Below are 26064 nucleotides of genomic sequence, written 5' to 3'. Positions count from 1 at the left end.
TTTTTTTTTTTTTTTTTTTGAGATGGCGTCTCGCCCAGGCTGGAGTGGCGTGATCTCAGCTCACTCACACCATTCTTCTGCCTCAGCCTACAGAGTAGCTGGGACTATAGGCACCCGCCACCACGCCTGGCTAATTTTTTGTATTTTTAGTAGAGACGGGATTTCACTGTGTCGGCCTGGATGGTCTCGATCTCCTGATGTTGTGATCTGCCCGCCTCGGCCTTCCAAAGTGTCTAAAATGGCCAGGCGTGGTGACTCACACCTGTAATCCCAGCGCTTTGGGAGGCTGAGGCAGGCAGATCACCTGAGGTCAGGAGTTCAAGACCAGCCTGAACAACATGGTGGACCCGTCTCTACTAAAAATACAAAAAAAGTAGCTGGGTGTGATGGTAGGCGCCTGTAATCCCAGCTACTTGGGAGGCTGAGGCAGAACTGCCTGAACGAGTGAGGTGGGGATTGCAGTAAGCTGAGATTGCACCACTGTACTCCAGCCTGGGTGACAGAGCAAGACTCCCTCTAAAAAAAAAAAAAAAGAAAAAGAAAAAAGAAAAAAATGAGGCGGGGCTTGGTGGCTCATGCCCGTAATCTCAGCTCTTTGGGAAGCTAAGGCAGGCGAATCGCTTGAGCTGAGGAGTTCGAGACCACCCTGGGCAACATAGCAAGGCCTCGTTTCAGTTCTAAAAATATATATATATATAAATAAATAAATGAAAAATGTAAAAAGAAACTTCCAAAGAGCTTCAGGGTATTACCACAGCCTTCTGGAAGCAAGACGCTCACTCTGTTTGCAAGTAGCAACACAAGCCCCTTAGGCTGGCACAAACAGCGGGGAGCTCCTGGGCTCACTAACGAGCTCATGATGGCTGGACCAGCCCTATGCAGGTCAAGAAAGTACTTGCACCAAATACACAGTTCACTAATGGTATCTTACAAATCCTTGTGATCTCTTAAAAACAGTCCCTTGTGAACAGTAACCAGTAACTAAATGCACGCAGATCCCCAGCACTCAGAATCAAGCATTAAAAGGTCAAAACAAGTGCAGTGAGTCATTAACTTGTTCAACCCAATTTGCAGTTCTGATGGCAGCAGAGTTGAGAATTAAAGAGTAGAAAGAAAGGAAAACACACAAAAAAAATTCAAAATGAACGTTTCCACTTTCACTTGAGAGAATCAACCTCCTACCCTGTTATATTTTCAGTCCTTGGCTAACTTTAAACTCCCCCTACCAATTTGAAAATCATGTATGCTAACTTTAAATTTTCATACATTATAAAAGTATATAAAATTAAGTACAAATGCCCTCATTTCCCCAAGTCTAGAAGTAACAACTGTTAAGTTTGTTCTAGCTCTTTCCAAACTTTTTCCATGCATTTGTTAACACCCATAGAAAACTGAATGTTTTCTCTTTTCTTTTTTTTTTTTTTTTTTTGAGATGGAGTCTCACGGTTGCCCAGGCTGGAGTGCAGTGGCATGATCTCGGCTCACTGCAAGCTCTGCCTCCTGGGTTCACGCCGTTCTCCTGCCTCAGCCTCCCAAGTAGCTGAGACTATAGGCGTCCGCCACCATGACCAGCTAATATTTTTGTATTTTTAGTAGAGACAGGGTTTCATCGTGTTAGCCAGGTTGGTCTCGATCTCCTACCTTGTGATCCGCCTGCCTCGGCCTCCCAACATGCTGGGATTACAGGCCTGAGTCACTGCGCCAGGCCGAGAATGTTTTCTCTTTCTACTTTACAGTATCTTTAGGTGAAATTTACATAACTCAATTACTTTTTTTGTTGTTGTTTCTTGGAGATGGGTCTTGCTCTGTTGCCCATGCTGGAGTGCAGTGGTGCAACCATAGCTCACTGTAACCTCAAACTCCTGGGCTCAAGTGATGCTCCCACCTCAGCCTCTTGAGTAGTTAAGATTATAGACGAGTGCCACCACTAAGCAAGTGCCTGGCTAATTTTTTTATTTTTAATTTAGTAGACATGGAGTCTTGCTGTGTTTCCCAGGTTGGTCTTGAACTTCGGGTCTCAAGAGATCCTCCTGCCTCAGCCTCCCAAACTGCTGGGATTACAGGCATGAGCCACTGTGCCCAGCCTACAATTAACCATTTTTTAGTGAACAATTCAATGCTATTTAGTATATTCACGAGGTTGTACAACTACCACTCTATCTAGTTCTTAAACATTTCCATTACCTCAAATTCACTTATTTTTTAAAATGGCTACAGTTAGTATCCCTCCCATAGTCTGGACAGGCCTATTGATTTAATTAATCCACAACTGATGGACATTAAAATTGTTTCCAGTGTCTGGCTATTACAAAAAGTGCCTCAGTGAACATGCTTTGTGTATTAGCACTGATACTTCTAAAAGGCAGGAGTTCCTTAAGTGGAATTCCTTGGTCTAAGAAGTATGAACATTTTAATGTTTGAGATGTACCACTAAGTTGACCTCCAAATAGGCTATTCAACTTTATATTCCTCAGATAGGTACGATGTATCTCTCATAGATTGTTCACATTCTCATAACAAGGTATTATTATCAATCTGATAGGTTAAAACAACTACACCTTAATTTCAGTTTTGTGTTTCGAAGGTAAGATTGAGCATATTTTAATTAATTTATTTAAAAATTTCCCAGAGAGTTAGAGATTGTCTTCTGCTGCGGCATGGGAAAAAGGAGAGCAGTAAGCTGTACTAGGTGAGCTCTACTATTACGGAATTCTTGCTTTGCATTTCCCTAGTGATTGCTGGACTCGGGGTACTATGGGGGATATCACAGAGGGTCTTTTATATGCTTTGCCTACACTTAGCACTTCTGATATATTCTCTCTGATTCTCATAACCACCCTGCAAGTTGGGGGTTTATTTCCATTCTACTGAGGAGGAAACTGAGGTTGAGGGAGGCTAAGATTCAAAACCAGATCTGTTTGGTTCCAACAGAGCCTGAGCTCTTTCTACTATGGGGACTGCATCTACTGTTTGCATGCAAGACATGCATTTTGGGGAGGTTTCAGTGAGATGGGATCCAGCTCCTGCCTTCTAGGAATATAAATCTAGTTAAGGAGCGAGAGAGGATGCATTTGCTCAGCTTTAGGAATAACGGCTGATCTCTGACTAATCAAACTTCAAATTTACACCTTTAATTAGGCTGGATTAAAAGAAACATTTTTTCTTACACCACTCAGAAGGGGACTGGATGTTGAAAGAAGAATCCCAAGGGAGGAATAAAGAATGCCAACCATTTTTCCAGGTGAGGTTACTCACACCTGTAAGTCTAGCACTTTGGCAGGCTAGATGGGAGGATTACCTGAGGCTAGGAGTTTGATACCAGCCTGGGCAATGTAGCAAGACCCTGCCTCTACAAAAAAGGATAATCATACAATAATACCAAACCAGTGTGTGGGCAGCAGCTGGGCTGGGCTGGGGACAGCACCTGGGTGATGGGTGGGTGTTCACAACAGCACTGACTACATACCATGAGCTACCCCGAATCCATCATCAGTACCACTGGGAGAAACTATATTGAGAGAACTTGAGTTGAGGGAGGAACAGGTGACTACTACTAGAAAAAAAAAAAAAAAAAATCTCTAAAGAGGATGCCTCTTTAAAGAACAGCCACATCCCTACCAGCATTCCTGCCACTGTCCATCTACACACCCTTTGCCCTTCTCTATTTTTCTCTATATTCAATATGTGCTATATTTATAGGTTTGTTTATTTCATGTCTATTTCCTTCCAATAGAAGGTAAACTCCTTGAAGGCAGGCATATCTACCTGCTGATGGATTCATCAGCAGCTGACATAGTAAGACCTCAACAACTTTTGCTTAATTATTAAATGTTATGCTTGCTATGTGCTGGGCACTGTGAGGAGAGCTCTAGAGGGAAGGATTCTGCCCCCTTTACAGATGAGGAAACTTGAGGCTCAAGAAGGTGAAACTTTGCTGAAGGTCACACAGCAATGAATGGTGCTTTATTAGTTAAAACCCAGCGGTAAGGTGACTGTCAGAATGACAATTCAAGTCTAGTCTATTTCAGGCCAACCCCTCTGCCCCAATACTTAACCAATATCCTACCCTAATTGCCCTAGGATAAGATTCATAGTGTGGTGGGGTACACATGCCCAAATAAATGAATTGTAGGTTACTTCTTGGCCTGTAGAAAGTTTGAAAGTTCTTAACCTGGCCACCACATTTTGGACTACAGATTCTTTATTGTGGGAGGCTCTCCTGTGCATTGTAGGATATTTAGCATCATCTTTGGCCTCTAACCACCAGATGCCAGCAGCACAGCCAGCCCAGTTATGACAACCAAAACATCTCCAGACATTGCCAAATATTCCTGGGGTTAGAAACACTGGTCCATGGTTAACTAGGAGAGGCCCACCTCAAAGTGAGGGACCTGGCCTTGGGCAGGACCACATAAAAACAGAAGCACATACATATATCTCCCTGGGTGTGGGGATGCTGGGAATGGAGTGAAAAATATTCCAGGACAAGCAAGAATTTCCATGAGGGAATCTGGCCTAGCAAATGAGTCAAAAACTGAAATCTCATAATTGCTGGCAGCTAAAACAACAATGACCATAACAGAAATAATGCAGATTGAGGAAATGGTGCTCATGTTTATGCCTGAGCTGGATATGTGGAAAAGATGCTGCAAATGCAAAAGAGACTGTCTGTCAGGGGCTGGGGCAGGGGGGTGGCAGGTGCACTTTACACGTGTCAGAGGAAATGTAAACCCAGCAGGTAGGCATGATGGGACAGATCTGATTTGTTAATGCCGCCTGTTCAGCGGGGTCCTCCCTCGCCCTGTTCCAAAAACCGTTTTCCACAGCCACAGACAACATGCTCCAATAAAGTATTCAAGCCAAGGAAATTCTCCACACTTACCATCCTAACCATATCGCTATTTTGTAGCAGATGTTTTATTACCAAGGATTGGAGGTTGGGGTGGGACTGTAAGAGGAAAACACTTTCCTATGTTGCCACTGCAGTGGGTTAAACCAAAGTGTACAGCAGTAATGGCCAGGACAGGAAAATGTTATCCAACAGCATCCTGGAGGAGTCTCCTATGAGGCTTCATTACAGAAATTAATGATAAGTGAGAAGTAACACTTCCCAGCTGTGTGGTCTCTGTCACATTTAATCCTCATGCTAATCCTAGGAGAGGCATTGGGCAGGTTCTTGTATTTTTCCCCTTTTAATAGATGAGAAATCTGAGTAGCAGAGTGGTAAGTGATTGGTACATGTATTGGAATAGGAACTGAGTGCAACTGTTTGACTCTAAAACATGGATTTGGGTGAAGAACATAGGCTTTGGAGTATAACAGGCATGGCTTCAAGTTCACTCAATGGCTGAGAGACTTTTCATCTCTCTGGGTCTCAGTTTCCTCATCTCTAAAAGGTGCATAATAATAAGTACCTCACAAAGTTTTAGTGAGGATTGGATAAGATAAAGTACACGAGAGGCTTGGCCAAGTCCCTGGCACTCGGTCAGCAGGAATGGTAGTTACCTATCATTGTCATACCACAGACCGCACTGCCACTATTAGTGCTTGTTTATACATGCATTCATTCATTAGCACACAGCAGACACATCTCTCTGAACTACCTGGACCAAATGGCTCCTAGGGGGACTTCCATTAGGATAACTCCTAGGGAAAGAAAAGCCCTCAGCAGGACACTATTGTTTATAAAAGATCTGGAAACAGCCTAAAATGTTCTACAATAGGGATTAAACAAATTACACTGCAACAATAAAAGGAAGCCTTAAACAGTTGTTAAGAAACATTCTTTTTGAGAAAAGCTTAATGATAAGGAGAGAACCTCACATGTAGAGTTAAGTGAGAGAAGATCCAATTTGAAATACAACAAAACGTTAACAGGGGTTACACCCCTGGATGATGGGACTATGGATAATTTTTGTTTTCTTTTTAAAATTTTATTTATTTTTAATTTTTTGATTTTTTTTTTTGGTAGAGACAGGGTCTTACTATATTGCCCAGGCTAGTCTTGAACGCCTGGCCTCAAGCAATCCTCTTGTTTCAGCTTCTCAAAGTGATGGAATTGCAGGTGTGAGCCACTGCACCCGGCTGATTTTTATTTTCATCTTTTAATTCTCTAGATTTATTTTCCAGACTTTCTTTAATGAAGAAATATTAACTAAGAAGAAACACAGTCAGTTGACGAATGTGAAACACAATGAACACTGAGTTAGAAATGGCACAATAAACATAAAACCACATATTTAGAATCTGATTCAGATTGATGCCCATTAAAACCATGGTAAAAGGGCACCCAATTAATTCATAATCAATAAATGTCAAACCTCAAAAACACAGTACAACAAGAAAACCTTCTGTAGCTTGGAGATATTCTGAGTAGAATGAATGAAAAGCTGAAGAAAATATTTGGCTTAGGTGTGGAAAAAATATTATACAATTTGCATAGCACAAGTCCAAAATTAGGAAGGCTTCCAGAGGCTTGGGGCAGTAGCCCAATCATCTTCATTGGGCACCATAAAATGGCTTTTGCATGAGAATGTTAATGACAAAATATTCCACAAGCTGAAACGGAAATGGTGACTCTCCCTGCCATAGAAGGTGAACAGCAGTGAGGTGGGATGCTCCAACTCAAAAGTCTGGTGACTATTTTTAAATCCTGGCAAACTTCAGGCTTTATTATGATGAAACTTTCACTTTTTGTGGTAAGCCTACGGCAGGAGAGGCACTCTGAACACCCTATGGAATCCCAGTTCTGGCCCTTAACAGCTGTGTGACCTTGGGCACAATTTTAAACCTTCAGATCTCTCCCTGTAAGTGATGATGAATCCTATCTTGCAGAGTTTTAGAGATGATATGAGGCCATGAACATAAGGTACTTTGTGCAGAACCTGGTTCATCATAGATACTACACTAATGAGTGCTATTACTAAATAAAAAATGACAAGCTTTAAATTACAACAGTCAACAACTTTTTTTTTTTTTTTTTTTTGGAGACAGAGTTTCGTTTTGTTGCCCAGGCTGGAATGAAGTGGTACGATCTCAGCTTACTGCAGCCTCCGCCTCCCGGGTTTGAGCAATTCTCGTGCCTCAGCCTCCTGAGTAGCTGGGATTACAGGCGCCTGCCACCAAGCCTGGCCGATTTTTTGTATTTTAGTAGAGACAGGGTTTCACCATCTTGCCCAGGCTGGTCTTGAACTCCTGAGCTCAGACAATCCACCTGTCTCGGCCTCCCAAAGTGCTAGGATTACAGGCATGAGCCACCGCACCTGGCCCAATATCAACTATTTGCAGTGGCTTCCAGGAACAATAAAGAACAGTAATATTCTACTACTCCAGGAATAGTAAAGAACAGCAGAGAATCAGGAGTTCCTTTTGAGATAGACTACAGATTAACTTGTCAGCTATACTCTCCAAGCTTGTCCAACTCGCCTTATTTTGTTGTTCTGTTTGTTTTATTTTAGGCTTTTAGCAGCCTGAAGCCATGGTTTTTAGTTTCTGTTTCTAGTGATAAGCGGAAAAGAGGGATAAGGAAGGGGCTTTACTGGCCCAACCAGAAAGAGAAACTAAGAACCCATGACTGTATTCTCTCCCTTGGATACCCAATACAAGACAGTCTGGTTTCTGGTTGCTTTCCCTAACACACATGTGCCATCCACCCCCAAGCTCATCTCCATGTCAGCCAAATAAGCTAGTTATAGAAAATATGTGACCTTGGACCAAGGGACAAAGTTTGAGGTGCTCGGAGAAGGAAATCATGGTTGTCAGACATGGAAATCAACACATATGCTTGGGTAATTTCTTACTTATTTATTACTACTTCTATCTAGATGGCATCAGTCATCCCATATTCCCTTCTCAAGCCTGAAATGCTATCTCCCTTTCATCCTTATCATCTGTGAGCCATTCCAGGTCCAACCCAAATCCCTCCACCCTTGCTAGGCAGCCTTCCTTGATGACCCCTCAGGCCACTGCTAAACTCTCTGTAGTGTATTTTATCATAGAAGATTTTCTAATCTTATTCATTTTTATCTGGTTGCAAAGGTAATACATAATTATTAAAAAATTCAAGTACAACAGAAATATATAATGAAAAAAATCAATAGTTCTATCTCATTTATTTATTTTCTATTCACTTGTAATTCTTACATACTGGGGAAAAAAGGAGAACACAAAATAAACAAAAGAACCGCAAAAGTATCTTATAATTGTATTCCCAAGAGACAACAGAAAAAAGAAAAAGAATTTGACATTCCTGGTTTTTTTCCTATCCATATACTAATATGGGTGTATATTATTAATTGGGACAGTGGTTTTGAACTTTTCCCCAATTTTCTTCCCCTACTTGCTAATATACCTTAGACAACTTTTACCAAGTAGAACTTTTACAATTATCTAGAGCAGGACTACCTTTCTCTATTGTCTGTCTCCCCATTAAGTCGAGGAAGAATAAATAACACAGTGGATCCAAAGAACATTAATGGAGACCACTAATTTATCATATATTCATGCTGCATCTGGGTTGAATAAAATAATTCCCTGATCTAAGGGCCAGAGGATGGAGCAATAAGAGGCTGTGGTTGCCAGAAACCCTTCTTTGCCATAGCAATACTTCCTGGAGGGGCTACAACTGGGGGAGGGGACACATATTCTATTATGAAGTAGCCCAGCTGCAGGAGATGGGCAGGGCCCCATCACTAGGCTGGCAGCCACTGCCAGGCCCTGGAGAGAGCTTAGGAGCAGCAATGGCTGCCTTTTCTAGTCATAACAGTGATAATAATAGCAAGTACTAATTTTTGAGCACATCCTAAGTAATGTGTAGTATTAGGCACTGTGGATACGGAGATAAGACACCACCTTGGCTTGCGTGGAAAACCCAAGGGGCCCCTGGGAAGAGCTATTTTGAAGGATATCACAGCAAAGAGAAAAACTGTGGCAAAAGAGATGGAGAAATGTGAAGAAGTCTAGATTTAGATGTGAAAACAGAGAAGCAGGTCTGTCCAAAACTGACACACATCAATAACAGAAGCCTTGCCGTATCAATGGCCTTTAGTATTCACACCCTTTGACCAGAATTCCATTTCTAGGAGTATAATCAAAGGAAAGAAAGAAATACAGACATGCACATGATCAGGATGTTGAAAGCACTGTTATCTATAATGATCAAAAAACAGAAACAAATGTTCAACAACAGGAGAGTGATTAAATAACTGTACATTCTTTTGATGAAATGCTATATGAGTCCATTAAGAATCAGGTCTGTAGCCAGGTGTGGTAGCTCATGCCTATAATCCCAGCACTTTGGGAGGCCACGGTGGTAGGCCAGGAGTTTGAGACCAGCCTGGGCAACATAGTGAGATTTTTGTCTCTATTAAAAAAAAAAAAAATCAAGTCTTTGAAAACTACAAATGACATGAAAAATACTCTTCCATTGTAGAGTTATTTTATACCGTTAAGACCAAAGGGAGTAAAAAAATAGCATATACAGTGTGATAGTGATTTTGTTTTAAAAAATGCACATGCAAGTATAGTAAAAGGTAAAATTGCCTGAGTATGTACCAAAATATTAATGGAAGTTTTTTGGTGATGGGAATTAGGATTACAAGTGACTTTTACTCTCTTTTATGTGCTTCACTATATTTTTCAATATTTATTTATTTACTTATTTTGAAATAGGGTCTCACTCTGCTGCCCAGGCTGGAGTGCAGTGGCATGATCTCGGCTCACTGCAACCTCCACCTCCTGGGTTCAAGTGATCCTCATGCCTCAGCCTCCCAAGTAGCTGGGACAACAGGTATGCGACACTACGCCCAGCTAATTTTTGCATTTTTTGGTAGAGACAGGGTTTCACCATGTTGGCCAGGCTGGTCTCAAACTCCTGACCTCAAGTGATCCGCCTGCCTCTGCTTCTCAAAGTGCTGGGATTACGGGCGTGAGCCACCACGCCCAGCCCCAGCCTCAATATATATATATATATATTTGAGACAGAGTCTCACTCTGTCACCCAGGCTGGAGTACAGTAGCACAATCTCTGCTCACTGTGACCTCTGCCTCCCGGGTTCAAGCAATTCTATCTGCCTCAGCCTCCAAAGTATCCGGGATTTCAGGTGCGTGCCACCACGCCTGGCTAATTTTTTGTATTTTTAGTAGAGACGGGGTTTTGTCATGTTGGCCAGGCTGGTCTGGAACTCCTGACCTCTGGTGATCCACCCGCCTCGGCCTCCCAAAGTGCTGGGATTACAGGTGTGAACCACTGCACCTGGCCTCAATATTTAAATGATGTTATATAATCAGAAAAGAAAGCACAATAGAAGGTAATTTAAAAAAAAAAAAAAGGACAAATGCATTAAAAAAACATTCAACATAGAGTTATTTAATATAAAAATATTCACAGCCTAAATATGTGTTAATATGAGACTGGTTATGTAAAATAATACATTGGAATAATATATACTCAGTCCATAATATTTTCCAAAAATAACTGTGACATAATACTCCCCCTAAGCTAGATAAAAACCCCTTATCGCCCAGCCAAATAACAAAGGGAGGAGGAAAACAGATGGAACAAAACACACTAAGCAAAAAAAAAAAAAAAAGACGACGACAAAATCCAGGCAAAAAGCGGTAAAGGAAATAAACAGGAATATTTAATCCTAATAAAAGATGCAACTCCCCCAGGAGGCTGTAATGGTGACAAATATGAACATTTGTGCACTTAACTGCATAGCTTGGAAATGTGTGAGGCTGAGACTGACAGAGATGCAAGAGAAACTGATCATCCACAGTCACTGTGGGAGGCTTTAACCTAAAAGTGAGCAGATCACCCAGACAGAGATAAGGCTGAATAGACTGCAAGGAACCCAAAACTAGGCTCAGAGTGTGTGAGCTCTGTACCTATGCCTAGAATAGTGCTAGAGGGAAACTGGTAAACTATTAATGGATTGTTTTGGTGTTGGAAGACAATACGTGTTCTTTTTCTCTTTATCCTTTTCTGCATTTTTCCATAATGAACATTCACTTTTATAATGGAAAAGGAAAAAGTACAAGTCCAAAGAGAATGAGGGCCTACATCACAACATTATGAACACAGCATTCCATAGCATGTGCTGAACTCAGCTCAAATGAGTCCAGCAGCCGTGCACAGCTGTGGATAGGGAGAGGCAGGGCTCAGGGAGCGACTGGCCAAAGGCGAGCTCGCCTTCCTCACTTCACACCAGAGAAGCGCATGAGGGCCCCTTTCAGAGCTGGGCCAGATCTTCCTCTCGGGCAGGCCAGGGTGGGGGGATTTATAGGCTCAGAGGGATCCAGACATCTGTGCTTGAGTCTACCAGCAGCACTAACCTTCCTGGTGAGAAGCAGACAGAGCGCCATGCAGTCAGGCTGTCCCTCCCCAACGTCCACAAATGCTGCCTTTGTGTTGGGGCGCAAGCCCCCAGCCCATATGGGCAGAGGACACAAGAGAGAACAAATCCTGCAGTGTCTTGCTGAACTGTGGCTGCAAGGACCAGTCACATGTGTGACTGGGCTTTTAACATTTTTGGAAGTGGCTGCCAGCCCAGAGCTCTCCTGATATCCTCCCGGGCTAACTTGTGGTCTCCTGAGGAACCAGAGGAAGGACTGCTAAGTGTTGCAGCATTGATTAAAGCACCGTGTTTGGGCTTAAGTCATCTCTTCTATAATTAAAAGAATCCAACCTGAGAGACATAATTGAATATCCAAAGGGATATATATGTCTCTAAGGTGTCAGAAGCTAGGGAAAAGGAATACTGCAACAGAGAACCAAGCTGCTCAATTACAGCTTTGAATCATTTTTGGAATAGAAAAGGCATAAATAATACACACATACGGGTAATGGATAGCTGCTGAGAGGTTTGGGGCAGCTGATACACTCTTTGTTCTCTGTTTCTCCCTTATTGGAAAGGGAACCAAGACTTAGACAAAATCAGAGAGGATGTGAAGTAAGCCCACTGAGCAGCGCTATGGGGCCAGCTCTTCCCCTCATCCTTACTACTCCCAGACCACATTAAATTAGCATCCAGCCAGGTGCAGTGGCTCACGTCTGTAATCCCAGCACTTTGGGAGACCGAGGCGGGCGGATCACCTGAGGTCAGGAGTTTGAGACCAGCCTGTCGAACATGGTGAAACCGTCTCTACTAAAAATACAAAAATTAGCCAGGCGTGGTGGTGGGCACCTGTAATCCCAGCTACTCGGGAGGCTGAGGCAGGAGAATCACTTGAACCCAGGAGGTGCAGGTGGAGGTGAGCCGAGAGCACACCACTGCACTCCAGCCTGGGTGACACAGCAAGACTCTGTCTTGAAAAAAATAAAATAAAATATAAAATAAAATAAAATAAATAAAATGAAATAAAATAAAACATAAATTAGCACCCTCTCTCAGTCTCGCTGGTGAGGAAAACTATTATTGGAAATAATGTCACAGAAGTTGCACTGTGTGCACCAAGGTGAGTTACAAGAAGACATGTGGGGACAAGCTGGCATTCTCCATGCTTTCCAGATCATTCTGCAAACATGGCTGCTAACTCTGCATACAACTTGAGGGGTGTATTTCCATTCACTGACTGTCCCCCTCCCCACCCAAGGACACACTCAAACATAAGCACATTGCTCAATTCTCTCCATATCTATGTATATTACCATTATGAATAACTCTTCTGTTTCTGCTGGGTTGTTCATGGCCAAGATATAAAGCTTAGAGTGAGCTATTTATCATATTTGAAAAAATTAAATTAAAAAAAATATTTTGCACTTTGGGAGGCTGAGGCAGGTGGATCACTTTAGGTCCAGAGTTTGAGACCAGCCTGGTCAACATGGAGAAACCCCATCTCTACTAAAAATACAAAAAATTAGCCAGACTTGGTGGCAGGTGACTGTAATCCCAGCTACTTGAGAGGCTGAGGCAGGAGAATTGCTTGAACCTGGGAGGTGGAGGTTGCAGTGAGCTGAGATCGTACCATTGCACTCTAGCCTGGGCAACAAGGGTGAAAGTCCATCTCAAAAAAAAGAAAAAAAATATTTTGCCAAAAAAATCTTTGAGGTTTTAAAAACCAATTTCCACATGTCAGATCCTCCCTTGGGTTTGGCTTTCTCATCCTTGCTTGGCCTCAGTCTGCTGGATTTCAGACATGGCTTGATTTCTTTCTGTTCTAGTTCTCTAGGTCAGTGCAAATTTCTGAGGTAAGCAAATGTTTCCTGCACTGTTCTCTGTGAAGGAAGCCCAGAAACAGAAGAAAGAAATTTTGCCTGAGAAGCCAAAAGAAAGATTTTGAAGGTAGGATAACAGATCTTACAGCAGCCAGGGCTGGGCTGTAGTGGGAGGCACAGATTGTGCTCTTCCTAGGCCCAGGAGCACAAACACAAAAAGCCTACCAACAAGGCAATGACAGAGAGTAAAGGGCCAGGTGTTAGAAGGGCAATTGAGAGAGGTGGGGACATTTGTAGGTGATGGTTGGCAGGCTGCCTAGGTCTAGCTCATTACTGCCATGTGGGAACACAGCACTGCTGCAAACCTACCAAAAGGCGATTCTATTATATCTGGAACACAGCAATATGAGGACAGGAAGAAGAGCCTAATGCCTGATGAGGGCTCACTCAACACTTATTGAATGAATGAGGGCCTTCATGCACAGAGGGTGGACTGTCCTGGGAGCAATAAGGGGAAGAGATGGCTGGTAATCTGGAGGTCTCACAATCAAGACAGGAAATAATTGCAGAGTGAACTTGAGCTACAGCCATGGGATGGAGAGGAAAGGGTGAAATGCAGTAGACATTCTAAAGAATTTTCAAAAAGCAGTGCTCAGCGAAAGACCAGATGTGCAGGACTAGGGTGGTGATGAATCTTCCAGGGGATGCCTGCGATGAACTTGTCTAGAGGGCTGAAGGACTGGTCACAAGGGAGAAAAGGTAAACACATTCTTCACTAGTTTCAAAGCCCTTCATCTTGCTCTCCCAGACGACCTTATTTTCTCTTTCCTCCGTTCTCCCACAAAAGGGATCAGGGAATTAACCAGGGATCCAGAGGCCCAAGTGCTGAGAGAAACAGACCCAAACCTATAGCTAATTAGGTGATGAGGTATTCATTCAGGCGAAACTGCAACGGAGTTAACAGAGGAACGGGCAGGGCAGGGGAAAAGCAATGGAGAGGAAGGGCATCTATGGGAAAGTAGAAAGAACCACTTGGGCTATATGTGGAGTCATGACATATTGGCAGTATGGTAGGCAGGCAAGGACTGAAAGGGCTGAGGGAGAACCTCAAACAGTTCTCAAGTCATGGATTTTCACAGCATGAGGCATGCCTTGGGTTCTGGTCCCCAGTTTTCTTAAAGACTGAGAGCAGAGATAAAAAAATATTGCCAAGCAAAAGTATTCAACGACAAATACATGGCAGACTCAAGACAGCTGCTCAGCTAAACCAGGTGAGCCTTTTCATGGCATATTTTTTGTGGGCTTCAATCTAAAGGAAAATTTGTATAATTATCAAATTGGGTCTAAGGCCTTGGATAAATCTCAACGTTCACTTTAAAAGATACACTTCATCAACAGTTTAAGAATAACTATAACTACCTGTTAACCAAAAAACTATTATAGTAGCTAATATTTACTACTTAGTCAACTAATTCAAAGATTAATGATTGCTAACTAAGGGCCAAGGCGTTATGCTAGGCCCTTTAAATGCACTGTCTTGTAAATCTTTACAAGGATTCCATGATGGTTTGGTGGCATCATGGCAAATTTACCCATAAGGAATAGAAGACCTATCTGTAGGACAAAGTATGGAAAAAAAAATTTTTTAACAAAAAATAAAAGCAAGACCTAGAGATGTTAAGTCACCTGCCCAAGATGAGCCAAGGTTAGAACCCAAGGTACTTCCACTCCGAGGTCCTTAGGTCCTCGTTATAAGCCAAGGGTCAGCAAACATTTTATGTGAAGGGCCAGATGGTAGATATTTTTGGCTTTGTGGGCAATATGGTCTCTGTCACAACTACTCAATTATGCCATAGTACAAAGCAGCCATGGACAATAAACAGATGGGCATGGCTATGTTCCAACAAAACTTTATTTATGGATACTGAAATTTGAATTTCATGTAGTTTTCACGTGTCACGAAACAGCACCATTCTTTTGATTTTCCCCCAAGAATTTTAAAAAGTAAAAATCAGGCTTAGCTTGTGAGTCATAAAAAAACAGGTGGTGAACTGGATTTTCTCCACCCAGTGCAGTTTGCCGACCCTGGTCGAAGCCACTAGGCTCTGTTGCCCTCCAGTTAACATCATGTGTTGGTTTCCTCAGAAGGCCCATAGATATTTTAGGAAAAAATCGCGTGAGAGTATGTCTGGATGGGGCACATAACTCTGAAATACAATTGTGGGGAAAGGTCCAACTGCAATAGCTCTGGCTCTGCATGACCCTTGTCTGCAACTTGAAAACATCTTTCTTCCTCCAAGTCCCCTCACTTGCGCTCTTCTATTGAAATAAGCATTGATTCAGGTCACTCTGAAACCAGGGGAAATTCTAGGTAGAATGGGGATGTTTCCTCCCATTCACCATGATTTTCTGCAACCATAGGCCCCGTGTGCCCTTCTTACCTGCAGGGTTTGACTGAAGCGCTTTAATGGCGTGGCCTTCACAGGCGGGATGAGGTTTGCTAGTGACGTAACTCTGGAAAGGGGTTTGACCCGTTTATTACTAGGCTCCTATAGAGTTAAAAAAAAAAAAAAAAAGTAAAATGTCAAGGTCAATTGCAAAGACAACATAACTCCACCATACAACTGTGTTCCACTCCACAAGGTGCTGGCTGTACACTGATCTATGGAATATAAAGTGTCACGTCTCACTCCGGCTGTATGGAGATGACCTGGCTTAAGAGGCAGGGAAGGACAAATGGCAGGCAGGGGATGTCAACAGAGGCATCATCTGGGAAGACAGAAAAGGGGCAGGGATCTGCTCCTTATCCCTCACCCCCCAGTTATCTGCCAGCTTTTAATTCAGAAGCTTCCACTTAGTAGAACCAGTCTCCCCACCCCTTCTGTAGAGAAAAGCAGCCTCTGATTTCTCACCCAATTACCTTGTCTTTTGTTGCTTCTGGTTTCATCTTTTTAAAAACCTTTTCCCCACCTTGCCTAAAGCCACTATTATGCAATGGCTTTCCTAAAGCACCAAGATGGTTTTCCTAGTTCATTAAATTAAAAAAATTTTTTTTAAAAAGAAGTTCTATGGGCTCTTACGAAAGCATCTTTGTATCTACAGTATATTTGAAATGCACATATTAATATTTATAAATTATAACCAGACAGCAAAAGAAAATGTATAGAGAAAAAGCCCTACTATGGACATCGGTTTCTATACTACATACAGCCACAAGTGTTGAAAATCACCTCCACATAAAACATTATTTGCAAATCTGCAAGTTACTTCAAACCAGGCTGATAGGTGGGAGGGAGCCTACCCATTCCAAGGACTTTGCAGACAAGAATTTCATAAATAAAAACAACAGGCTGGCCGGGCGCGGTGGCTCATGCCTGTAATCCTAGCACTTTGCGAGGGCGAGGCGGGTGGATCACAAGGTCAGGAGTTCAAAACCAGCCTGGCCAAGATGGTGAAACTCCGTCTCTACTAAAAATACAAAAATTAGCCGGGCGTAGAGGCGGGTGCCTGTAATCCCAACTACTCGGAACACTTAGGCAGAGAATTGCTTGAACCTGGGAGGCAGAGGTTGCAGTGAGCTGAGATTGCGCCATTGCACTCCAGCCTGGTTGACAGAGAGAGACTCTGTGTCAGAAAAAACAAAAAACAAACAAACAACAACAACAACAACAAAACAGGCTATGAGGAAGAGAATGATGCTGGACACAACATTTTTACAAAGACAAAGAGAAGAGTTACCCTTGTCCTCCTAAGCTCCATCTGACCTGTAGTAGATGCTAGACAGCACATGAAGATACCAAATTTTGAAGGACAAAGCCAAAGTAGCCAATTGTGGTGGCAAACCTCAGTCATTTCCAGAGGGAGCCTCTAGGTATTCATCTTTCCTTTTCAGCCATTGCTTTCAAAGTTTCGAGGGTTAAGGCAGAACTTCAGATTCTCCAGGACATCTCTGCATCCCCGTTCTGAACAGAGTAGGTGCCTGGAAAAACCTTTTGTGAATTTGGAATCCTGCTGAGACACTCTCATGTCATTTTATGTCCCTGCCAGTCTCAGAAACCAAAAGCCTTCTTTGAAATAGACTATCTCCAAGCTTTCCGGCATTTACATATAAAAATTTAAAACCTTAAAAAAAAAAATTCAATATAATCCCACAGTGTGGCCCAGAATGATTTCACGATTTCTTAAAGCAGTCAAATACTTTTCCAAGATAGAGCATGCAACCAGGCTGCTGGGTACCTCTCCGGCTTCTTAGCGTGCTAAGCTGAACAGACAGCAGAAAACTCTCAGAACACTAGGAAGGCTCAGTTCCAAAATGCAGAGGACGAATCTCCCAAGATGAAAGCCATTGCGTGACAATGATTTAAGAGCTGAAGGGAAAGATCTGACAGCTCTTCTGCTTCAGGTGACAATGCCCTTCAGGATGCTCCCTGGGCAGTGCCAGGCTCTTGAGAATTTGTGCCCAGAGGAGGGTTTAAAACATTTTTTTACGTCAGAGCTGCACCACTGGCGTACTGAATACACACATACACACACACGCATGCGCACGTACACACACACACACACACCACCTCTTAAGCATCCCCTGAATTTGTCGAAATGGCTCCTGCTGTGGGCTGAAAATGCCAGGTTGGTAGCACAAACTGCATTACAGCAAGTGAGGTGACAAGGATTCCCTGAGGGAGCAGGACCTGGTCTCAGAGAATCCTGCCCACTGACTCTGAGTCCTTCTGTCTCTCTCTCTCTCTTTTTTATGGTTAAAGCTGCTGGGTCAGATTTTTATATTAGAATGGGGAGGTTGAAAGGCAAACGCCAACTGGGTTCTCTTGTTTTAAAAAGGGGCCAGAAAGCACTGCACGCTAGGCAGGATGGGGGATGATCCAGCTGTGTTCCACTTGCTGTATCATCTTTTCTAAGGTTCTGCTGACTTTGCTGTCCGTTTTGCATGACCCAGTCAGACAGGCATTTTCTGCACAACTGTAAGATGTAGGTTCAACACAAATGCAAGCCTCTCTGCAGGTTGAGTGCAGTGCTGCTACATGAGATTGTAATTAAAACTGATTTCCTAAGGCATTGCCGATTTGGATGTAAACATCAGGCTGCTGTTTGGCAATCTGACATTCCCAAGTAATGAACAATTGAACCAGAAGCCGTTGCTGTGTGATTTAGTGCTATGATCCAGCAATGTAAGCAGGTGCAATTTCAAAACCAGAACACTTACAGGTTATTGGATCTATGGGGGAGGCTTTATGCCTAACCCATATGAGTAAAGTATGAATTATGGTGTTCTCCTTGAGGGCTTCTGTGAGAATAGAAGATTAAAAAAATTCCTGGTCTCATTTGATTTTTCTTTTCCATTTACTCAATATGTCTCCAGCTACATTTTACTGCTGTCTAAAGAGAGCCCTCAGGGAAAATATTTCCAGATTCTTGTTAAATAGCTCTACTGAGAACTAGCAAATGCAATTGCAGGGATGCTTTCAGGCTTTATAGAGAGATAACAGAACATAACCTGCAGGGACGCTTCCTAGTCCAACAACTCAGCTGCCAGACCAAGCTGGGCAAGGTCAATGCTAAACCCAGGAACCAAGTGTCCTGTTTCAAGTGCAGACACCACCCCCCACCATGTGATTTTAAGACAGGGCAGGAGGGTATCTCACTAAAGTTTAAAAAAAAAAAGAAAAGAAGAAAAGACATTGAGCATTCTGTATGGACAGTATTTTGTGAATAACAGTTTTGTTTCATCTGTTCCAGGACTTACAACTCTTTTGTTTCTCTTGTCTTATTGCACTGGCTAGAATCATGGGTATATTGTTGATTACAAGCCAAGACAGTGGGTATACTAGTTTAATTCTTGGTTCTAAAGTAATTATTAATGAGATTTCATCATTAAATATTTGCTGAGAGCATGGGAGAGGCACCCTTTATCACACAGAGAAAGTTCCTTTCTGTACCAACTTTGCTGTGAATTTTTGTCATGAATTGGCAGTGGCTTTTATCAAATGTTTGTTCTTCATTTAGTCAGAGGACAAGGAAAGAAGAAAAAAAGGAAGGGAAGAAAAGAAGGGAGGGGTGGGAAGAAGGAAAGGAGATAATAAGGAAAGGAGAGAATAAAGAAAGGCATACAGGTCATATTTTTTCATAAATAAACTGATTTGACAATTTAAAATATCTTGTGTTTAATTACGAACAAAGGAGAATAAAACACTCTATGCAATTTTATTCTTAGTATGATATTTTTATTAAATGAATTTTGATATTCCTTCTCTAGGGGATACAATGATTTTTATCCTCTCCTCATTCTTCCCCTCAACAGGTAAAAGCCAAAGCAGACTGTCTGCAATGTAAGAAAATGCCTATGGCATCAATATAATCTAGCATACTTTTTTATTCCTCCAAAAATAGTTCCATTGAAACAGACATGGCATACAGGAACTCCCCACTCATTTTCCCTGCGCTTTCTTTTTGCAGCCAGAGTGGGGTGGGGAATAGTAGGAATATCATCTATCTCATGTCTGCAGCTGCCCTGAGACTCTACCCCTATTGAGCCTCAAACACCATCCAGGAGAGTCTGGAAATGCAGTCACTGGTATAAGGACTCAGGGTGCTGTACTGCAGGGCAGTGTGGCTCTCAGCTGCTTTACATCTGGTCAGGAGCAAGGAAGAGGTGAGAATCGATTGTGCTAGCAGATACTCTTGCCCATGAGTTGATGGAGCCAAATAAAAAAATCTTTCAAATGTTTGGAAATGCCAGGAATGCCTTTTCAGGGTTCTATCTGTATGCCGGGTGTGTGTGAAAACTGTACTCCCAAGGGTCACGTTTAATCTACCCAGGAACCTTCTAGGTGGCTTTCATCGTCCTCGTGTTAAATAGGAAGTTACAATCTTACAGTGACTGATAAACTCTAGCATAAACAAATAATAATAATGAGCTAATACTGGTAGCAGGAACTCAGTTCAGTGCTTTACATATAGTTGCAAATTTAATCCTATTAACAACCTTACAACTACTATTATGATCCCTATTTTAAAGATGGAGAAACTAAGGCATCTACGTAGTAGAGCAATTTGCTTAAAACCATTCCACTAAAACAAGGTGACCAGGATGTAAACCCAGGCAGGCTGACTCCAGAGCCCATGCCCTACACCAGGGCCTGGCTAACTTTTTCTGTAAGGGGCTACCCAGCCTCTGTCATGACAGCTCATCTCTGCTTTTAGACACAAACAATCTGTAAATAAATAAGTGTGGCTATATCATATTAAACATTTATTTATGAACACTAAAATTCAAATTTCATGGTTTTCATGTCACAAAATATTCTTTGAGACACGGTCTTGCCCTGTCACTCAGGCTAGTGTGTAGTGGCACGATCACGACTCACAGCAGCCTCAACCTCCCGGGCTCAAGCAGATCTTCCCACCTCAGCCTCTGAAGAAACTGGGACTACAGGTGCTCACTACCATGCCTGGCTAAATTTTAAAAAATTTTTTAGAGAAGGGGTCTTGCCATGTTTCTCAGACTGGTCTCAAACTCTTGGGGTCAAGCAATTCTCCCGCCTCAGCTTCCCAAAGTGCTGGGGATTACAGGGGTGAGCCACTATGCCCTGCTTACAAAATATTATCCTTTTGATATTTTTCAATCATTGTAACATGTAGACACTATTCTTAGCTTAAGGCCCATAGGAAGTCAGCTGTATTCGATCTTCAGGCCATAGTTTGCTGACCAGTTATGTCCTGGTCAGAGGCCCTCAGCCTCAGCATTTCTACTGTAACATACCCAAAGACAACACTCCCAGGCATTGCACCTCCCACAGGCACACCTAGACATCGTCAAGCTCCAGTAGATAGCAAAGCTTGATTTGCATATTCTCCCTGCAGCTGGACATGCAGGGTCCTCCCCTGAGAAACAGGGGAAACATTTGACTTACTTTTTATGTGAGTAAACCCTATTTTATTGCATTTTATTCTCTTAACTTTCTAAACACAATGCCAACTTCCCTTGACCATTTAAAAATATATATGAACAAAGTACATAAAAAGTGATATGATGCCTGGGATCTACTTCAAAATAACAACAGTGGAGAAAGAGGATGGAGAAAGAGGAAAACAGGACTGGTCACAGGTTGGTAGCTGTCAAAGCTAGATGTCGGGCACAAGTACGTGACAAAATAAATGTCAAACGGTACATGTATTTGGTACATGCCTGTCTAGGGTACACGTCAAAATTAAAAGTTTAAAAAAATTTTTTTTTTAATGGACATAAAATTGTTTTGCAAGTGTGCCAACGAATGCTGAACCGGAGTAGACAGGGGCTGTCTGTGATTTTTTTTTTACCTCAGTTATTAGGGAGGGCCTAGTGAGAAAGGATACTAAAGAGACAGACATCATCCAGAATAGAAGAAACCTATTTTTGTGTGTTGTAAAAAAGTTCCCACTACTGAATTTCAATAACTTCTAAATAACACACACTGGAATAGGGAAAGCTCCATGTGTTGGGAAAGAGAACGCTGGGAAAGCTACTTCACAGCATTTAAAGACAGCAACCCCAAGGAGAGCCATGGGCCAAGTCGCCACACCCCCTGAAGTCTTTTATTGTATTGACTGGCTTAATTCACTCTCATTAAGAAACCCTGGCCAGGCGAGGTGACTCATACCTGTAATTCTAGCACTTTGGGAGGCCAAGAGGGGCGAATCATGAGGTCAGGAGTTCGAGACCAGCCTGACCAACATGGTGAAACCCCGTCTCTACTAAAATTACAAAAGGTGGCGGGCGCCTGTAATCCCAGCTACTCAGGAGGCTGAGGCAGGAGAATCACTTGAACCCAGGAGGCAGAGGTTGCAGTGAGCTGAGATCGTGCCATTGCACTCTAGCCTGTGTGACACAGCAAGGCTCCATCTCAAAAAAAAAAAAAAAGGAAACCCATTAATGGGTTCCCAATCACTGAACTCCATGACATAAAACAATCCAGGGGAGGTCAACTCTAATTTATTTTAGAAACACACAGAAAAATAAGGTCCCTTCAAGATCAGTTTGTCCATGGACAGGAGTCCTTCATGTTCCTGCTGTATATATTTTAACTTGTGAGTGTGTTTTGTTTTCCTGTGAATGCCTTGCAAATTCATGTTTTTCTCGCAATTGATACAATAACATCATCTACTAACGAGGCTAAAACCTCCCATTTTTGCCAGATCCTCACTCCCCTTCTGCCTCTTACCGATCAAACAAATGTAAAGCTCATTACCCTACAATTGCCTTGACTTTACCACCCCGATTCCTCAGGGCCAAAGGGTGGTTCACATCATTTTACAGTTCATGCCCAAGATTCTCACCCTTCAAGACTTCTAGGCTACTACAAATCTTCTTGTGTTCTAATTTTCTCTGATACCTCCTATTGCGAAGGCCTTCCCCACCCTTTCAGGGTCTCTGTTTACTCTGGACAATTCTTTAATTCCTGCTTCTGCCTCTTCCCAGCTATAAGCTTTACTTCAAATGGCCCCACTCCACCCAGCATGGGGGCACTTGACAGCTTGCTTTGTATCTTTTCTTTCAATGAATCCCTACAGATTTTTCCTCTTGTGTTAATGTTTTTCTAACAAAATGGTTGAGAATGAGCCATATTATTTTTCTAGATTTATCTAGTTTAGCCTGGCTCTCATATTCACTAATCTTGTCTTAAGCAAGTTACTTACTCAGTTTCTTCAACTGAAAATGGGGAAATAACCTTGTAATACAGCAGTGAGAATTCTGTGGGTAGGAGCTATGCTTTACAGGGAATTTACAATCTGTGCAGGTGCTGGGCGAAGAGCTTTACATGGATTTGCTCTTCGCATCTTCAGAACATCTTATGAGAAAGCTAATATCATTATCCCCATTTTATAAGTGAGCAAGTCAAGGTTCAAGGAGCACAAATACACAAGATCACGTATTTCGGGTAGAGGCAAAATGTGGACCATGTACTGGATTATACGCCTCTGCTTCGTTATTCTGCCCAGTGACAGACAGATAATGACGATGAGCACATAGCACAGTACTTTGTGAATAGCAAGATAATTATCAGAGCCTAGAACAGGGCTTACAAATTGTTATGTTTTTGCTAAAGATTATTCCCCCTGCCACTTTTGCCTCTAAGAACAGGTGAGTTTATCTATTCCCTTAATATGTGCATACTCTTTTTCAAAAAATTGATTTTGAAATAATCTTAGATTTACAGAACAGTTGCAAAATTAGTAGAGTGCTCCCATAACTCCTTTACACCACTACCTCTAATGTTAACATTTTACATAACCACAGTACATTTATCAAAACTAAGAAATTAACATTAGGGCAATACTATTAACAGAGTTACTGAGATTCAACCGGTTTCTGTTTTCCCACTAGTGTCCTTTTTCTGTTCCAGGATCTAATCTAGAATCCAAAGTTATATTTCTGTCCAATCTGTGACATAGTTCCTCTGTCTTGTTGTTTTTCATGATCTTACAGCAAAATACCAGAGCTCTCTGATTGACACTTGTGAAGAGTACTGGTTATTTTATAGAATGTCTCACTTTAGATTAATATTATGTTCTCTCATGATTAGGTTCAGGTTATGCATTTTTGGCAAGAATACAACACAAAGATGTGCCCTTCCTGGTATATCACATAGGTAGTACACCATGTTGCTAAGTCGTATTACTGGTGATGTCAACTTTGACTATGTGGTTAAGATGGTCTTATGGATTGAATTATGCCCCTACTGAAAGATAAGTGTAAGTTCTTACTCCAGATACCTGTGAATGTGACCTTATTTGGAAATAGGATCTTTGTAGATAAAATCAAGTTAAGAAGAGTCTTACTAGTTTAGAGTAGGCCCTAAATCTAATCACTGGTGTCCTTATAAGAAGAGGGAAATTTAGAGACATACATGGAGAAGATGGCCATGTGACAACAGAGAGGTGGAGATTGGAGTGATGTATCTACAAGCCAAAGAACACGAAGGATTGCCAACAAACACCAGGAACTTGGAAGAAGCAAGGATTCTTCTCCAGGTTTCAGAGGGAGCATGGCTCTGCTGACATTTTCTTTTCTTTTTTCTTTCTTTTTTTTTTTTTTTTGAGACATAGTCTTGTTCTGTCGCTCGGGCTGGAGTGCAGCGGCACAATTTTAGCTCACCGCAACCTCCACCTCTGGATTCAAGTGATTCTCCTGCCTCAGCCTCCTGAGTAGCTGGGACTACAGGGAGTGCACCACCATGCCCAGCTAATTTTTGTATTTTTAGTAAAGACAGGGTTTCGCCATGTTGGCCAGGCTGGTCTCAACTCCTGACCTCAGGTGATCCGCCTTGGCCTGCCAAAGTGCTGGGATTACAGGTGTGAGCCACCACACCCGGCCTCTGCTGACCTTTTCATTTCAGACTTAGCCTCCAGAATATGACAATAAATTTTTGTTGTTTTAAACCACCTAGCTTGTGCTTTGTTATAGCAGTCATAAGAAACTAACACAGGTGGTGTCTGCTGGATTTCTCCACTGTAAAGTTAATATTATTCTCTTTGTAACTAATACATATTTTGGAGGACTTTTTGACTTTGTGCATCCTTCTTAGTCCAATTTAGGGAGTGTTTACCCAGTATGGACAAAGTGGCCTTAATTGAAGTATACAGATGTCACTGTTGCGGGGAATGTCTCCCAGCTGAATAGGGAGAATCAGAAGGTTGATCCACAGAGTCAAGAGAGTCAGTGTCAGGTGGAGCTGGCAAGGAAGGAGCAGGTGAGATGGCTGGAAGGCAGGGCATGGTGTGGTGGACAATACAGGAACGCACGACACATAGGCAGCACTGAGGAGCCCTTCATAGAGCTGCTTGAGCAAAGGAGGAATAAGACTGTGGGTACAGAAAGGAGAGCTGCCTTGGAGCTTGCAAATGACTCTCTTTTTTCTTGGAAACAGAAAAAGAAAATAATAATGAAATAATTGTTCCTAATTCTAAAATTTCCATTGAAATGTTTTTTTCTGTTTTTTTTCCCCCCGGCACAGAGCTAACTGACCTGGTGTCATCTGTTCCCAGAAGATGAAAGACAAATAATGAGGCCCAAATCCCAACAGAAACCTGGCTCCATTGATTAGGCCAAATGTGTTTCAGAATTATTGGTTTTTAACCCCCAAGGTGAGAAAGGGTCTTCAAACTCAGAACTATAATTTTCCTCTTGAATGCTTATCAGTGATTTCAACAAAGGGACTACAGGCTTTGTGGACTTTGACAAGTTACCAGGAAATGTTCTGGGAGGCATCCCTGCTATCTTTGTCTTGGCTAATCTCAAACATGGAAGCCACATTCTTGTGTTTGTTTTCTCCAGCCATCAGTTTGGTTGCCAGTTGTCTCACATTAGGCATCTAAGGGGGATTTGATTTCCTTTTGATAAAATGGCTCAACTCTTTCCTCTATATTAAGGTAACGTGCTATGAGGAAAAGATCCCAATTTCCTTCTTAAAAAAAAAAAAAAAAAAAAAAAAAAAAACAAGCTGGGGTTTGTTTTGTTTTGTTTTTGTTAATGAGGGAACAGGGACAGCCTGGATAACTAAAATCCACAAAACACCCTGAGTTGGTTCAGTCTCAAACCCAAGTTGCAGACAGGTTTTCGGGCTGCTGGATTGAGACTCCCACAATCTCTTGTCCCCTCTCATGGAAGTGCTAAGAGCAGATGATGGCAGAAGTCACAAGAGACTCTGGGCAAATCCACAAATTAAACCATCAACTCTCAGGTGCAGAGAACTGAACATACTAATGTTAGAGGGATGACGTTTATTCTCTGTATATCAAGCTCTGTCTGCCTGAGCCAGGCAGCACCAAAAGCAGATTCGGCAGCTATGGCTTCTTGGCCAAAGCCTCCCTGTGAGATGGTTGCTTTCAGGGGGAGCCTTGAATAAGGCAGAGGCATA

The 26064-nt window shown here is 42.2% G+C and overlaps 1 protein-coding gene across 5 annotated transcripts in view; it reads right to left on the bottom strand.

The window, feature by feature from the left end:
- The window catches only part of ARHGEF3 (Rho guanine nucleotide exchange factor (GEF) 3), a 353065-nt gene that overhangs the window by 32321 nt on the left and 294680 nt on the right, over positions 1 to 26064 (bottom strand). For 3 of the 5 annotated variants that reach the window (XM_011998411.1, XM_011998412.1, XM_011998414.1), the window contains one exon: positions 15598 to 15705. In XM_011998411.1, the coding sequence (XP_011853801.1) occupies positions 15598 to 15705 (108 nt within the window). Of the gene's footprint in view, positions 1 to 15597; positions 15706 to 16894; positions 17708 to 26064 lie in introns of those variants that run through there. The other 2 variants (XM_011998413.1, XM_011998415.1) reach the window with 2 other exon arrangements.

The sequence above is a fragment of the Mandrillus leucophaeus genome, unplaced genomic scaffold, assembly GCF_000951045.1.
Source record: "Mandrillus leucophaeus isolate KB7577 unplaced genomic scaffold, Mleu.le_1.0 Scaffold57, whole genome shotgun sequence".
NCBI lineage: Eukaryota > Metazoa > Chordata > Mammalia > Primates > Cercopithecidae > Mandrillus > Mandrillus leucophaeus.
The sequence above is the reverse complement of the archived record's forward strand: the minus strand, read 5'-3'. Positions and strand labels throughout refer to the sequence as shown.